This window comes from Nyctibius grandis, chromosome 17 (assembly GCF_013368605.1).
Source record: "Nyctibius grandis isolate bNycGra1 chromosome 17, bNycGra1.pri, whole genome shotgun sequence".
In the NCBI taxonomy this organism is placed as follows: Eukaryota; Metazoa; Chordata; class Aves; order Nyctibiiformes; family Nyctibiidae; genus Nyctibius; species Nyctibius grandis.
Window position 1 is genome coordinate 2707885 of NC_090674.1, and position 15826 is coordinate 2723710.

Genomic DNA, 15826 nt, shown 5'->3' on the forward strand with positions numbered 1-15826 from the left:
ACCTGCCTTTGCCCAGTTGAAAAGCTTTTTTCTGGTTGGTTATTAGCAAATGTCACTACCTATGTACTCTGCAATAAGCCAGCTGCTGTCCAAATATATGAGAAAAAAACCCAAAGCATTTATTTCCCTTGAAGGTTCGTGTTCTTAGGCAGAAAATAGACCTGTTTTTTCCCCAGACTCTAGGAGGACAGCAGCTCCTTACCCTCTCAGTCTAATCTGGTTTATCTGCTGGTGAGACACTATGTATATTTATATACTGAGCAACTGGAGTACATCAGTTTCCATTCTTATCAAACACAAATATTTACCACAGGCCTGATCCAAGGTCTACTGAGATCCATGGTACTCTTAAAAAATATAACTTAACTAGAGCAATCTCCTATTTTTTTTCCAATTTAATTTTAGTTGGGTTATAGGGGATTTTCTTAGCAATGATGTATTTTTTTAAATAAAGGAAATAAAAACAACACACTACTATTTTGCTTTACTCACCAGCTCAGTTGCTCAGACTCTCTAACATGCTTTCTCAGCTGTAGTTCCTGCCAGTGAGGAAACTGTGAAATGTTTTGACATGAATTGTCAGTGAGGAATTGAAACACAGAAGTCAACGAGCAATTAATATTATTAAACTTTAATGGACACATTCCATATAAAAATATCCCATGTGGTATGGCATAGCAATTGACACATTCCTGTTGATCTCTGTGAGCATCTCCAAGGGCAAGGTCATACTCGATGTAAAGAGGGCAAGAAGAGAGGCGGTGCAGGCAGCCAGATAAAGGAATTCAGGTGAGAGGAACTATTTCTGTGCTGAATAACATGAAGAATTCAGAGGGTCATGAGCTGTTGAGAGCCTTGCCCTTTGCAAGCCACAGACAGAAGATCACAAGGGTTGATTTTGCCTCTTCCTCTCCAATTTCATGTGTAACTTAAAATGGCATCAACATCATCCCCTTTTCCCAGTCCCTTTCCCATCCCTGCCAACAACCATTTGGGCAGTGATAGGGATTAAAGTGATAACCTGGGTTGAAAGTACTCTCTTCCGTTGAGGCTAGGCACCCAGTCCCTGATTTAGCAGCCTGATTTCCCCACATTGTCGCAAGAAAAGGTGTACGTGTGTTAAGAGGGTGGGAAAATGCAACCCCAGCTAGGGATTTTCACAGGACATCATCTGTCAAGTGTTTCAGATAATGTTCTGCAGTGCTCATCAGCAGATGACGCGAGCAAGAACAAAATGACAAAAGCAAAACAAAATGATTAGCCTGGGATAAAAATTGCGTGGAAAACCTACAATTTTTATCTCGTAAATATCAACATATAAATATTTGACTCTGTTTCCTGTAATGAAATTTAACAACACTGCATTGCCATTGAGCCACCTCAGCCAGCCACCTGTTGAATTTATCGTGTGAATGATTGCTTTCAAAGTCCACTAACTGCCGAGCGCCTGACGTGCCGCTGTGCAGGCAGGACCGGTCCATTATCTCTGGGCAGCTCACGTTAACCGGCTCAGGCGATAGCAGCGATGTGAGTCTCCTTGTGGCAGGAGGTGAGCGAGTCCCTGTTACACCTCCAGCAGAATTTAGGAGTGCAGCAAAGCACCATAGACATGACCAACCCCAACGTAAGCATGAGACAAATTACCCATTTTATCAGCCCAGAGTATGTAAACGGGAGGATGAGGATAGTGAGAATGACCACAAGCAGCAGGAGCAGCACAAGTCTCTGGACAGCCAGTCTGTTGTCTGCTGGAACATTTTCATCTCTGTATAAAGCATCTTGGCTGGTCTGAGTCCAGCTATTGCTGTCCAGCCCTATGGCAGAGATGTGTACCTCAGGGTTGGAATCGGGGTTTTCCAGGAGCTCCATGATGTCTTCTTTATTTTGAAGGGTACGGATGAGTCCTCCTGAGACAGAGGTGGCTTTTCTGCACAGGGGGCAGGTGATGATCCAGGTACGCTCTTCTTTCCTGAGGATAAGCTTGAGACAGACTGCGCAGAAGGCGTGCTGGCAGTCCAGGAGCTTTGGGACTCTGTAGATGTTGTACTTGTTGAAGCAGACTAGGCAGTCCATATCAATAGATGTTGTGGTTGAACACTGGTGGTTCATTTCAAAACCGCTTAGTTCGGGAGAGTTTGAGTTCGTTAGCATAACGAGAGGCTTTGAGTTTGGACAGTCTCTTTCTGAAATTGCTGGTTTAAAGGCATCAGGACTGTCTTGCTCTGTGCCTGAAGGTCTCTCCATTTCTTTAATACATTCTCCAGTGAATCCCAGCCTCTTCACGTCTGCAGGGTTTTCTGTTAGGGGTCCTGCTCTGCTCGTTTCTGCAGCACCTTCCGCAGGGGATGCAGGACTGTCCTTTTCAGCCTGTGGTACTCCAGGAGCTGTCGATGCATTTTCATTGTTGAGCTTGTCGGTGGATTTCTCCATGGAGATAAACCTCAGCGCAGTTTGTCTTCCCTCAGCTGAAGGATTTGCTGAGTTTCTGGCTCCTTTTATGTGCTGCTTTACTCCTGTTGTATGCGTGATTGATTAGTGACAGCTTTAAGCGTGTTGTGCTCTTACAATACGATGTTTTTATGAGACGGGGACCTGCGTTAATCATTAACTTCGTGGCCAAGACATTTTACAATGGCTGATAATATCACTGAGCCATTCCTGTTCGGAAGCAAACCCCATGGCATTGGCAGACTGCAGCTTTGCTCACTGCGATAGCCAGACACTACCATTATTACTAAATTAGTACTTTATTTGTTGAAAGCAATTTCATTGGTCTCTAAACACTGCTTTGCTGGACAGTGACAGATTCAGAGGAATTATCTAATAGTAAAATTGGTGTACTGAATGCTGTGCTTTGATGAGAGAGGGTGTAAGTATCACCAGTTTTGAGTGCTCTGCGTAGGAAGTCTGCTCTTACTTTAGCAATACTCACTACCCTAGAGCTGTTACCCTACAGCACAAAGTAAAGAATGAGATTGAGATGATTAACATGGAGTATTGAATGTCTGATTATTATCAACTCTTTTATCCTAGGAGCATCCCTGTTGGTTTCAGTCATCAGAGGGCTTCAGATGCGAACTGAGGCATGACTTAGGGTCACATAGGATCTCGCAGACTCCATGGGAGAGATCTGGAAATCAAAAACAAGGTGAGTGTCTTGGTAGGACCATCTTCTTTTTCTTGGTGTTCACAGGACGACCTCATGCACTCAGGAATGCCCTTCTGTTAGGTGGGTTTGTGAATCTTCAGCTCTTCTGGAAAATAAATGTCTGAACAAAATCCCTCACTCTCTAATTTCTCTCTACCTTTTTATTTGAGGAGTAAAATACAGATTGTTTCTCAGTAAGAATCCTGTGGAAGGAAGGAAGGTAGGACAGGAAGGGTCACAAATCCCAGAAAGCTGGACTAGGTCAGCATTACCGGTAGAAGACACACAGTACCAAGTCTGTAGCCTGAAGTGCACCTGAATGCTCAAGCTGTCTGTGCTGCCCTGTACCAGCCTCTCCCTCCAACAGAAAGAAATTAAACCACTGCAATTTAGGAGGGCGAGGAGTTCAGGAAGACTCTAATCTCATGAACTCGGTGATGGAGGGGTGAGAAGAGCTTGTTCTTCTTTGCTGAGAAATAGTAGGTGGTTTGTCGTAAGCAAACTTCGTAAAAGTGTCTGGGCTGTTGCTGCTGTATTTCTGCTGACGTGGCTTATGGCGGTGTTTGATGGACTTTTGGGTGACCCCAGATGTTAGGAGCCTGAAGGTCTTTCAGTTGCAGAAGTGGGACTCATACTAGAAGTGCAAGAACAGCTGGAAGTGGGCTGGTGACCTGCAAGGCTCCTTTATGGTTAAAAATAGGAGAATTTTTTATTGCATTTCACATACCTCTCTATTAGTTAATGCTGTTAAAAAGACATGGGAAAGTAGAAGACGGACCTGCCACTTTTACAATGCACTTTCAAATTTAGTCTGTCAGTTCCCATGTCCAAAATGGAATGTCTTAAAATGTACAGATTCTTAATCATTAGAACAGTATGAAACTGGCTTGCAGATGTTGGGAAGCTGGAACAGACACCAAGAGGAGCAACCACACTCCTGACTTATGAATCCATGCCTCCACGTCTGTCTGCTCTGTCTTCTAGCAATGGGTGGGAGTGACTTTTGCGTGCCTCTCGACTGTTATGTGCTGGAAATTCAGAGCTGGTTGAGAGGCGTGGTTGTTTTGCTGCAGATGCACGTCAGCAGCGAGGACAACTCACTGGAGGGAAGGGAAAGCAGAGCTCGTCATGCTTCGGAGAGGTCCTCCTGCTTCCCTGGGTGTGCCGTTTACTGCCCTGTGGGTCAGGGACCCCAGGGGAGGAAGCGTGATCTAGTGTTGGGGGCTCAGGAGGCCACAACGGTGCAATTCCTGGGCTGTTTTTGGCACTGCTCTTCAGGGAGTGTGTGGTCTCTCCGCCCAGTTTTTATTGATCATCTTGGATTAAAAATGTCTGTTCCTTGTTGTCCTCCATTGATGAAATTTTCCACCAAGTGTCAAAGGACCTGCCCTAATTTTGACTCAGTTTTGACCTTGGCATCACATGGGATGTTCACTGGCTTGCATGCAGGCTGTGCTTAACTGAATTGCCTACAGCCCGTTAATGCTACTTAGGCTAATTACTGCCTCATTAATCATTTGCAGTCAGTTTATATCTTCATCCTGTTTTCCTGCTTTTAGTATGTTTGCATAAGAAAATGTGTTTCTGTGGAACGTTTCTTACAGACTTGTTTATGACAGGAAATGGATATAAAAGAGCAGTCGTGTCATTTCAGAGCAACATCCTCGCTTGCCATAGGGCTTTGAGCACGATAATATTCAAAACATCCGAGAAGATGCTGTTGATAGTCCCGTGAGCTTCTTCCTGTGCTCCAGCTGGGTTTCAGATTGTTGTGACTCTGGACAAAAGGAACTTAAAAAAATACACGACTTAAATGTGAAGCCTCTTATTGTATCCCCTGTTACCTGGTGTACGTATGAGCAAAGCAGAGAGCTGCTGTGAATGGGTGGTCGCCCTCAGATTTACGTGTCGCCTGGTATGACAAGGAATTTTTTACACTGAGGTCGAAAAGGAGGTTGTTCTTGGTGGTGCATAAAGCCAGAGCAGATCGTGCTCAGAAGCAGCCTCGTAGCTGGTACTAACAAATGCTTGTTTGACCTGATAGATGGGGCCTGAAATGCCTCGCAGGAGAATCCTACCTGGCGATTTGATCTCGCCTTTCCCTGAACATGACCACAACGCACCGATGACTTTTTGATAGAATTTAAATGTTCTGCTCTGGGGCTCTGGACTGACTTTCCCAAACCCGCAGGAGCATTTAAGGAATTGTTGCTGTTTCAGCTCTCCTGCTGGCCTGTCGCTCTGTCAGCCCTGCTCTCGTGGTGCCACCTCGCGGGTAGTGAAATCGTCTCCTCTCTTTCTTTCATTTCCTTTGCAGTTCATTTCGGAGCGCTCATTTGGGGCTGCACAGAGACAGACCGACCGAAGTGACCCGTGCTGGTTTATAACCGGAGAGGAACACCGGAGCAGCGCCCGGCCCTCGCCCGCGGGAGCTCACGGCAGCAAGCGGCGGTGGTGGGAGGTGTGCTGGGGCTGCAGGGAGAGGGGTGGGGGGCTGCAGGGAGAGGGATGGGGGGCTGCAGCCGTGCCCCTGAGGAAAACCCCCTGGACAGAGGGGTACAATTAACCGTGGAAGCTAATGAGGCGGGGAATCTGGCGGTCTGGGGCGAAGCGTTTTGGTGCACTAGGAATGGTTGGTGGTGCTGCTCTTCCCCACGGGTCACCCTTCTCCCAGCTGCTCCTGACGCTTGGCTGCACCCTCCTTCCCTTCCCGGTTCCCACTGGCTTTGATCCCTAACGCCCTCTGCCTCCCCCAGCCTCAGTTTCCCTCCCGGGACCCCCTCTCCTCCTCCTCCTCCCCCTCCTGGAGGACTCCTCCCGGGGGGGGGGGGCGGATAGAGCGGCGGCGCTCTGGCCGCTCCCGCGCCGCTCTCCATGGTGACGCGGTCACCTGGGGGCCGCCCGGCGGCGCAGGCGCAGGGGCCGCCCGGCGGGGATGTCCCGCAAGCAGGCCGCCAGGGCCCGGCCTGCCAACGGGGCCGGGAAGGCGCGGCGGCCCCGGCACTCCCCCCCCGGACAGGCTCCGGGGCCCCGCTCGGGCGGCGAAGGCCTCGACAGCCAGCTCCGGGCCCTCGGCCTCAAGTTGCGGGAGGTGCCGGGCGATGGGTGAGCGCCGCGATGGGTGTCCCCGACATCCCTGGGGCCGGTGCTTCCACGGGGCTCCTGTCCCCGGAGCTGAGGGCGTTCTCCTCCCCCGGGTCGAGGGGAGCCTGTGGCCCCGGGGGCTGAGGGCTTTCCTTTCGGGGTTGAGTGCAGGCATGAAGGCTTCCCTGCTGTACCCCACAGGGATCAGGGGGCTCTGCTCCCTAGGGCTGTCCCTTGGCCTGTCACCTGCTGGTCTGAGGGCTCTGCTAGTCCTAGGCCTGATCCCCAGAGGGGCTGAGGTCTCCGCTGGCCTGCTGCGTGGTAGGAAGATCCATAAGTATTGAGAGAAAGGGGCGTTAGACGTGTCTGCTGAGAAATTACTCAGTAGAGCACTGGGTTGTCCTTTGTTGCGTTATGTCATTTGTCTCAGTGTCACTTTTAAGACAGTTTGGCCCAGCACTCTTACCGCCCTTGGCTTACTCTGTTGGAGCTGATGACATGTTCGCTCAAAACCTTATGTTCCTACCAGCAATTCTTCTAATAGCAGCAGCCATTCAAAGTACAGGGAATAGGTGCTACTTGACATTCATATCCTTGCTGAATTTACTGGGCAGAAAGAGCAGCTCTTTTCCTTTCCCTTTAACACCGTATTCTTTCTGCTGATACTCCAGCCATTGGCTTAGTGGTATATCTGTGAGATATATTTCAGACACACTAGCTTGCTGTTTCTTTTTTGATAGCAATTGTTTGTTTCGAGCCCTTGGTGACCAGCTTGAGGGGCACTCGCGGAACCACCTCAGACATCGCCAGGAAACAGTGAATTACATCATAAAGCAGCGGGAAGATTTTGAGCCTTTTGTGGAGGATGATGTGCCCTTTGAGAAGCACGGTATGGTCTCTGTAGGACACCAGTGGAAGGGGTTATTGTGTAATGGGATTAGAACTCATTTGAGTACCTTCTTACCAAACAGTTCCCCATCCCAGAACTATGTTAGGGCTCCTCTCTAGTTTTTAGAAACAGTGAGTTTACATTTCTGTCTGTTACGGTTCTGTAGAAAGACGAGCTATTAAACTTGTATTACATTTGTCTTGGAAATGGTTTAAATTTAGGAGAAACTTGGAGAAGGGAAGAGAGGCAGAAGAAGGCAAGGAGTAAAAATTTGGTGTTTTGAAAAGGAACTTGCAAAAATTGTCTAGCTCTCCGTGAATACTGGTGGGCGTTGAGTGGCTGAGTTCTTTGGGTTTCTTTTTCTCCTTGACATTTGATATTTCATAGTGGTAACTCAGGGGAAGATCCAAAGCAGAGACTGATACAGTCTTTGTTCTGACAACTTCGAGGATGTGCCAAATACCATGCAGGTGATGCATGAAAGTTGTTTGGTCATTTAGTACATGGCACTCTTCTTTCCGAGCTAACACAGAGCTGACAGCCTTGCACAATCTAAGGGTGTACTACATTTTTTAGAGGTTTCTGTGGTCATTTAAGATGCATTAACTTCTGTCCCTGCCAAATTCTTGCCTCAGCACTCACTGTTTCACAGTTGGGATTTCCTTTCCAGAATTTCTTGGGCTTGTGTTGAAACTTTGTTACTCACTATCCCTCCAGTGCTTTTGGAAGTGTCAGAAACTAGGTTTCCAACTCTTCTGACTTTTTTTTCCTTTAGTTACCGATTTGGCAAAGCCTGGTACCTTCGCTGGCAACGATGCTATTGTGGCCTTTGCAAGGAAACATCAAATGAATGTGGTTATTCATCAGCTTAATGCTCCACTGTGGCAGGTGAGAAACAAAACTTCTATATTTGGGCCTAATTTTTAGCTGATTAATACAAATAGTGTTGAAACTTCCTGATCTATTAAAAGAAAGCAGTCAGTAGCCATAGCTGGCTGGACATGGTGTAGATCAGTGCTTGCTTTTCCAGCCTTGAAGGAAAACACTCCAGATTTCAGCTAGGAGGAGAGGGAATGAAAGAAAACAATGAATGCATGAAAGATAAGTATGTGGAGACAGAGCAGCGTGTTTTAGTTTGGTTTTAAGCTACTAGCTTCATTGATATGTTTCTTCCTTCTGAAGATCAGACTACATATGAGGTGACTTTTCTGACAGGAATTTGAGGCAGGCTTAAGGAAACCTGTATGATAAGGTTCAGGAATATGGAAGGGAAAATATAGCAGGGTAGTCCTTGCAGTGTGTTGGGATGAAGCTCCATCAGTTCTGCATGGGATTTGGAATGAGAATGTTTCTGACAGTTGGAGAAATGAGATTCTGGACTGGGGAAAAAAGGGAAGAAGGTGGTGTTTAATCAGCTTCTGGAAAGGACTGTGTGTGTGGTTTCCTCTGACAGTAGGGCACTGGAACAAGTAATCCATCAGGTCCTTGCTACTCTCTTTTTTCTTGTTTTTCAACACCAAGTTGAAAGTCCACAGGAATGGGTCCATGCTCGGTCTCTGCCTGTTCATTGAGCAAGTGAGAACATGTATTCAAGTCAGGATTGTTTCTGGCCCCAATTTACAGACAGAACCAATGAAGTATATAGATTAAACAGGGCAATAAAGATAAAAGAGCAGATGAAAGCTGTCAGTGGTGTCTTAAATACATTTGAAACAGTGTCAGTTGGATTCCTCAACCCAAACAAGTTTAAATTCTTATTTATATGGCAGCTGTGGGCAGTAAGACAGCTAACCTACATATTTAAAAGAAAAAAGTGTACCTGACAATTACCCAAATGAGTGGGAATACTCAGCTGCTTGGCCTGGGAGAGTTACAGAGGTAATGACCCTGCAGGAGAGTTCATGGGGTGCTGTTCGTGTTTTGTTCCTGTTTTGAACTGGATACTCACCTCAGCGTACTTAACTCTTACCAGTATTTTGTATATCCTCTCAAAAACCTTAAACTCTTTTTCCCCATTCCTTGGCCTTCCCAGGGTTGTAGATACAGAGTTTGTGATGAGGTTCTGTTTTGCCCAAGTGTAGCCTTGTTAGTGGAAGTTTGTCTTAGGCTCTTGAGAATGGCCTAAGTAAAGAGAGCTGTTAATAGTTGTAACATAAGGAGTCTCTGACCCACACAGAGGATACATCAGGGTGTCAACTAATGTAGGGGATCACAACATGGTGACAATGTTAGCAAGTTGCTAGACTTGACTAACCCAGGACAGCCTTTTTCTTTGTTTTCTGTACATCTATATACTTTTTTTCCCCCTCTCTCTCTGCTTTGGAGCTCCAGCAAAATTTTAGATTAGATTCCAGAGAGAGCATTTCCAGAGAGGCAGATCAGCAAGATGCTTAAAGCAGATGGTATGAATATCTCCTTTGGTCCCAACTCTAAAGCAGATGGTGAGTTATCCTGTAATTTCATTTGTACGTACTGCAGCTAAGCTGGAAAAAGGTGAGCAGAGTGTTCAGGACCTCCAGCTGTTTCTCAAACTCTGGCCTAATCGAAAGCTCTTTGGAGGGGGGCATCTCTGCACAGACCTTTTAGGGCTTTAAACACCCTTTACCTCTTTTGATAGTGACTGTAAAGGTAGAGCTTCAAGTCAGCTCAGATGTGTAGGTTATTTTATTGGCTTCTTGAATAGCTGCTTAACTTTTTTCAGTGTTTTTGCCTTTTTTATCTGCTGCTATCTTTTACTTACACTTCCAGTGTACCGTGGAGAGAGGATACAAAAAGAGGCTTCACTACTGAGAGCTAAATTGGCTAATTTTCCGAATAGTCTTTCAAGAGCTTTGGGATTTGTTAGGTATCTATTTAGGCTCTGGCAAAGGAGAAATGTGGAGAATAAATCTTACTTGGATCCAACATTTTGAATAACTTAATAGGATAAAAGGCAGGAGTTAAGTATAACCAAGTGTTGAGTTGGAACTTAAAGGTGAACAAGTGTAAAGTAGATGAATGGAGCATATCTGTTGTGAAACCTGAAGTCATTAGTGCAACAGAAACTGCAGACGTTGAAAGGTGACTTGGTGTATATTCTGTAAGTTGGGATAAGCTGATTCAAAGACGTAAAAGGATTGGGAAATTCTGGAGCCCTGAAGCAAGCATTGCTTGTCAGTTGCTTACTGACGTCTTCTCCAGGAAAACTGTCAGATCTTTGAACTCCAGGTAAGCAAAGGAGATCTGCGAATGCAGTATAATTTTCTGCATTCCTTGCAAGAGTTGGAATGCTGTGTAGCTTTTAGCCAATAGTTTGAGCCAGTGATGATGCAGGTAGGAGTTATTCTTGCATCAGAACAGATAGAGCAGGAATTTTCTATGGCAACTGCTGTACTTGGTGCTGACCGAGCAAAGGAACATTTGGTTGTTAACTGTTCCTGGATGGAGTTAATACATTTTCACGGTTTGGCTTTATCTCTATGTCTGTCTTTAAAAAACAAAACATCGCCACTTCAAGTGCTAACTGTTAAAACAGAGTCTTGTCCCAACTGCTGAGCAGAGCTTACTCTGGGTGACTGTTTCCACTGTGGTCGTAACTCAAACGGACTTTTTTCCTCATGTTTGAGGGGAGAAAGGCATTGTACACTGAACAGGAGCTGTCACTGAAATTGGGTCTGGGAAGATGATCAGAAAACTAATAGCTCCTGTGGAAAGTTCAGAAAATAGTTCTGAGCTTTCTACTGAAATAACTTTCATACCATGGTTTGTTTGTTATGATGTAACTGACCCAACGTTGTGTATCTGGTTTTCAAACATTATCCTTGAGACAGGAGCTCTGTTGTTACTGTGGGCACATCTGGATTATTAGGTCAAGTCTCCCTGTTTAAAGATGCTTCAGTAGCTATGTACTTTGCTTCTGATCACAGTGTTTATCATTGCTTCAGAAAAATAATACTTTGAGAAATATGATGCTGAATTTGATTCCAAATCCTCATTTACAATTTGTTTCATTTAGATTCAGGGCACAGACAAAAACAACGCGAGGGAACTTCACATTGCGTATCGTAATGGACAGCACTACGACAGCGTGAGGAGAATCAATGATGATTCTGAAACTCCAGCATATCTTCAGATGGAGGTTGGTTATGACAGGGTGACCAGAGTCAGCTGTGGGTGATAAATAAAACAGATGAATGTTACCCATTGATTTCCTTTCTCATTTGCATTGAGATTGAGAAAACAGTTTGGTCCCTGTGTCGGGCTGGGGATAGAAAAGCCCCTAAGGTCATTGTAACTAGTGCTACCTGCTCTCTTGAGACAGGCTGTGAAGAGTTTAGATTATTGGGCTGGAAATCAATCCCGAATCTGACGCTGTGATGTGGGCTGTAGGTGTCTTGAAGGAACCCCATCTAAATTACATACTCACGCACCTTGAATGCAAAAACAAAGGGAAGGGAGGAAAGAGCTGGAAATGCAACAGCTGGATACGATTGTCCTCTTCATACCTCACTTTTTCATGTTAAGGAGTAAGCTGTGCTGTCTTTGAGGTTCTCTGTGCCCCACTGCTGAATGTGTGCTATTGTAATAAGATTAATACCTCACTTCAAAAGCCATTGATTGTTTATTGGTATGCATGGTCTTGTAATATGTGTGAGTCGTGGGAAACAGTGTCAACGATGATGGAAGTTACACAATTTCCAAGATGCTTTGACACAGAATATTTCTGAGAAAAGTGTGCCATAATAATTAAATATTATGATGTCAGTTTTTTTTTACTGCATATGATGAAATTGCTGCATGTGCTTGTGTGAACTGTTGGGCTTTGCTTTTCTTGCAGATGCTTTGCCAAAATGCTTTGAATAGGGAGGAGGAAGCGCATCCTCAGAAGGGTGACTCTGAAGATGAGATTGAAGTTGAAATGGAAGATGCTGTACAAAAAGTGTGTGATGCAACTGGATGTTCAGTAAGTATTGAGTAGCCGTTTTGCGCTTCATGTTCAGACCTTCTTAATACATGAAAGTAGCCTTGGGAAGAATTCTAAAAAATACTCATCTTGGACAATTTCAGTACCACAGCCACAAATCAGGCTGGTTTTCATCCTAGCCTCAACCTTTAAATGCAGATGAAATACATACTCTGTGTGGACACTTAATAATTTTGGGAGGTTTGTCTTGCAACCTCTCAGAAAATGTACTTTGCAACAAACTGCCCAATTTGAAATCTTTTGAGGATGTCTGTAGGTGAACATCCCAAATGACTAGATACTCTGTGAATCTCAGCTGGTGTCACTGGATAGCGTGTGTGGTTCTTGCACGTTGCTGCTTGGACTGTGCAAATGCATAGAACAGAAAGGGCCAAGAGTGAAGGAGTTGTGCTGAAACAGCATATTCCTTTTTCCTGGTATCTTCAGGATTTTAAGATTTTCTCCCTCAGCTTTTCCAGAAATGGAATACAGGCTAATTGAAAGGTCACAAAAGCAGCCAACAACCCCCTCTCAGTGGTGCAGATGGTTGTTAAATGAACGTGTGTCAGTGATTTGGCCTCTCTTCAGTGTTACCTTTCTCCTCTTGTGGACAGGACATTGATTTAGTAAGCGAGATTCTGCAAGTGGAAGACTACAATATAGAATCTGCAATATTTGCCATCTTTCAAATGAATGAAGTGGAAAGAATCAGTAAGTAGAGAGAGTTTGTCACCTGGTGCTTCAGAAGAATGCTGTCTGACGTTAGTGTTCACTGTGAACAGCAGTTCAGCAGGGACAGCAGCGGTGGAAGCTTGCTGGTGGCTGTACTGCTGCCTCAGCCTTTCTGTGCTCAGGGAGGTTATTAGGGCACATTCAATCCAGCTTCTGAAAAAAACCCCACTTTTCCAGAAAGTCTGAAAGAAGGAAGTGGCTGACACTGAGACAGCTTCTGGGTGACTGTATCTCAGGAAAACCTCTGTTGTTGGTAGGTACTGCGGAGCAGTGTGATCCCCAGAGCAAAGATGAGCAGCTGTGTAGCAGAACTCTGTGGGAAGAAAACAGAACTGGTGCAAGAATGTTTGGAAATTGGAGTTTGCATCAAGATGAAATAGAAAACAACAAAGGACAGGCTAGATCTGATGAAGAGAATCGAGCTAGCAGAAACACAAAGGTACATGAAGGGTGGTTCGGCGGTGATTTATGTGTCCTTTAATGACTAGGGGAATACCTGGGATTGCTTAATCAGCAACTATGTTCTCCTTTGAATTAAAAAGAGCTTCCGCTTACCGGATTTTGTTGCTGCTACAGCTGTGACTTCTCTGATACAAACATCTAATAGTGACATGTGGCACTCTTCCTAAAATGACACAAAATAAAGTCCTGATAAGTAGTTTGCAATAAACACTCTCTGGCAGCTGCTTTGATACCTGCCTGTCTCCTTTCCGGTGTATTATTTGTGCCCAACTGAGCAGAAAATGTGTTTTCAACTTTGTGTTTTCATCCTTCCCTTTCAGGTATCTAAAAAACAAAAGAAGGAACAGCAACGGCTAGAGAAGAAGAAGCGGCAGGAAGAAAGGCACCGGCAAAAGGTCTTGGCCAGCAACAGTAACTGTACAAATAACAGCAGCAGAGAGACGGACTCAAACAACCGCGTCACCTTGGTGAAGGCCTTGGGAGCTCTAAACATATGACTGTGTTCCGAGTGCTCTGGTGAGAAAAGCAAATAAAACTGATGAAGACAAAACTCCCCTTAAGCGAATTTCTGAGCACCCGTTGTTATCTCAAAATCCATTTCTGCGGGAGTCTCTGAATTCCCTGTTTCTTCAGTTGTGGGGCGAACAATTATTCAGTAATTCTGCATCAGCCTGTGTGTGAGAAGAGTTGTTTGAACTTAACAAAAAGTAGAGACTTGTTTGTATAATTTTGGAGTTAGATGAAGGTGAGAATCTTTTCTTCACACAGCAGTGTCAGATTGGCTTTGAGATCTCTTGATGTGCTTAGATTATTTTTTTAATGGCAGCTTTTTACTTGGTTGTGCTTGGAGGATCTTTATTTTACCTTGCTGTCAGGGAAAGCTTAACAGTTCTCAACTCAGGAACACGGGGCTTTTTTTTTGCTATTTAAATTTAAATAAAGTAAGGGAACAGAATCCCAGAATCCTTTCCAAAGCGAAGTGTGTCAGCCAACGCCGTATCAAACATGAGATTCTGCTTTTGTTTCCCCATGCAAGAATGCAGTGATAAGTTTTAATCTAACTAGAACTGCTTGTATTGTTGCACAGGGCTGTTTCAGAAGTGATTTGTACATGAAAGGAGAATGGGATTGCTGCATCCATGCTTGCTTCTTGCTTAAGCTTGAGATCAGCTCGTTTGCTAGCTGTTGAGACGTTTTGAGAAGATAATAGTAATACCAAGGGACTCCTGAGACTGCAGACCCGATTCATCCGATCTGGTGAAATTTTAATGAGGTAGTAAAATGTGACATGAGCAGACAGGAGACTTCTGTTGAGTGTTGTTACTTGTACATCTGGAATCTCATCTCCTTTGCCATGCTTTGGAGCTTTTGGGCTACTCCAGAGCTTTAGTCCGAGCCAGGAACTTGATAGTTATTAGTCTCCAAATGAAATTAGTATAGCCAAAGGATCAAGAGTCCTGGGAACAGGCTTCCAAGTAGCAGTGATCACTGGGAACCCTGCCTACTTCACTCTTCATAAATCAAGCTTTTTTCAGGGTAGGATTTTTTCATCTTGAATTCCTCTCCAGTAAGGTCACCAAGTACCGCAGAACATACTGCTTGAATCCTGTGATGCTTTCCACTATAGGACTGGGAATTTGGACCTAAGCATAAGGACTGTGGGACCTGGCCCTTGATTGATGGCTCGCAGTGTTTCAGCTTCACTCAGGTTTTTGGATTTGTATCAGGCACTAAGCTTGGAGAAAGCACATGCGCACTTACACACACAACAGATAACAGGAGACACCTCATCAGCCAGGGCAGAGACGAAAGAATTTCTGAAAGTAAGGAATGTTGCTTTTGAAAAAATTCTGTGTGTTCTTTGAAGTTTCCAAATCAGCGTGGAAATATAAATGCCTTTTTTGACTGAACTGCCAAGATCTGAGCTAGTACTTCTTCATATGCTCTGCTGCTGTTTATCGAGAACATTTGAAGAATAAAAAGAAAGGAGCTCAGCTAAGTACTGGTGGTGTAGGAGAACAGGCTTAATGCTGGTGAGGAAGTTCCTTTGGTTCCTGTAATGAGCTTGGTGGAAATAAAAAGTAATACAAAGCAGCTCTGATGCTTTATGGTGGGACATAGTGTCTGGCTAGTGAAAGTGCTGCTCTAAGGGCCGGTGATAGGCATGAGTAACCGCTGCAGAGGGAACTCTGAGTAGTATTTCCTGGGAAGGAAACGCATGGATGAGCCTTGAATTCACAGTGCTGTGCTTCAAGGGAAAAGTGACTTCGGTAAAATCCATTTTATGCCCACCTTAGATAGCCTGTTGTTAGCAGAGTTGCTTCCTGGAATTCTTTTTCCCCAAAACAGTCACTTTTACAGTGGTGGAAAGAACTGCAAGTCATATGTTAACGGGGAGAAAGTGCAAATCACTTCACCGGCGTGAAAGATTGAAAAGATGATAAGAATTTGCAGTTGTATGCTACGAATAAGATGTTTGATGTTAATTAATTGCTTTTTTGTCTTCCTGAGCCAGAGCTGATAAGAGGATTATTGTTGCTCGAAGCCTGGAGAGCCGTGAAGGGAGTTG

General features: G+C 44.8%; 2 protein-coding genes across 2 annotated transcripts; one reads left to right on the top strand and one right to left on the bottom strand.

Annotated features, from left to right (window-relative positions):
* Window positions 1–1509: 1509 nt before the first annotated feature.
* Window positions 1510–2430, bottom strand: RNF186 (ring finger protein 186). The gene has a single exon (XM_068415087.1). It carries the CDS (start codon window positions 2428–2430, stop codon window positions 1510–1512), a length of 921 nt encoding a protein of 306 aa, XP_068271188.1.
* Window positions 2431–6072: 3642 nt separating this feature from the next.
* Window positions 6073–13807, top strand: OTUD3 (OTU deubiquitinase 3). Its single transcript, XM_068415190.1, has 8 exons — window positions 6073–6253; window positions 6973–7121; window positions 7897–8009; window positions 11116–11238; window positions 11938–12063; window positions 12678–12774; window positions 13053–13234; window positions 13578–13807. Exons 1-8 carry the CDS (start codon window positions 6084–6086, stop codon window positions 13752–13754), a joined length of 1137 nt encoding a protein of 378 aa, XP_068271291.1. The 5' UTR covers window positions 6073–6083; the 3' UTR covers window positions 13755–13807.
* Window positions 13808–15826: the final 2019 nt, after the last annotated feature.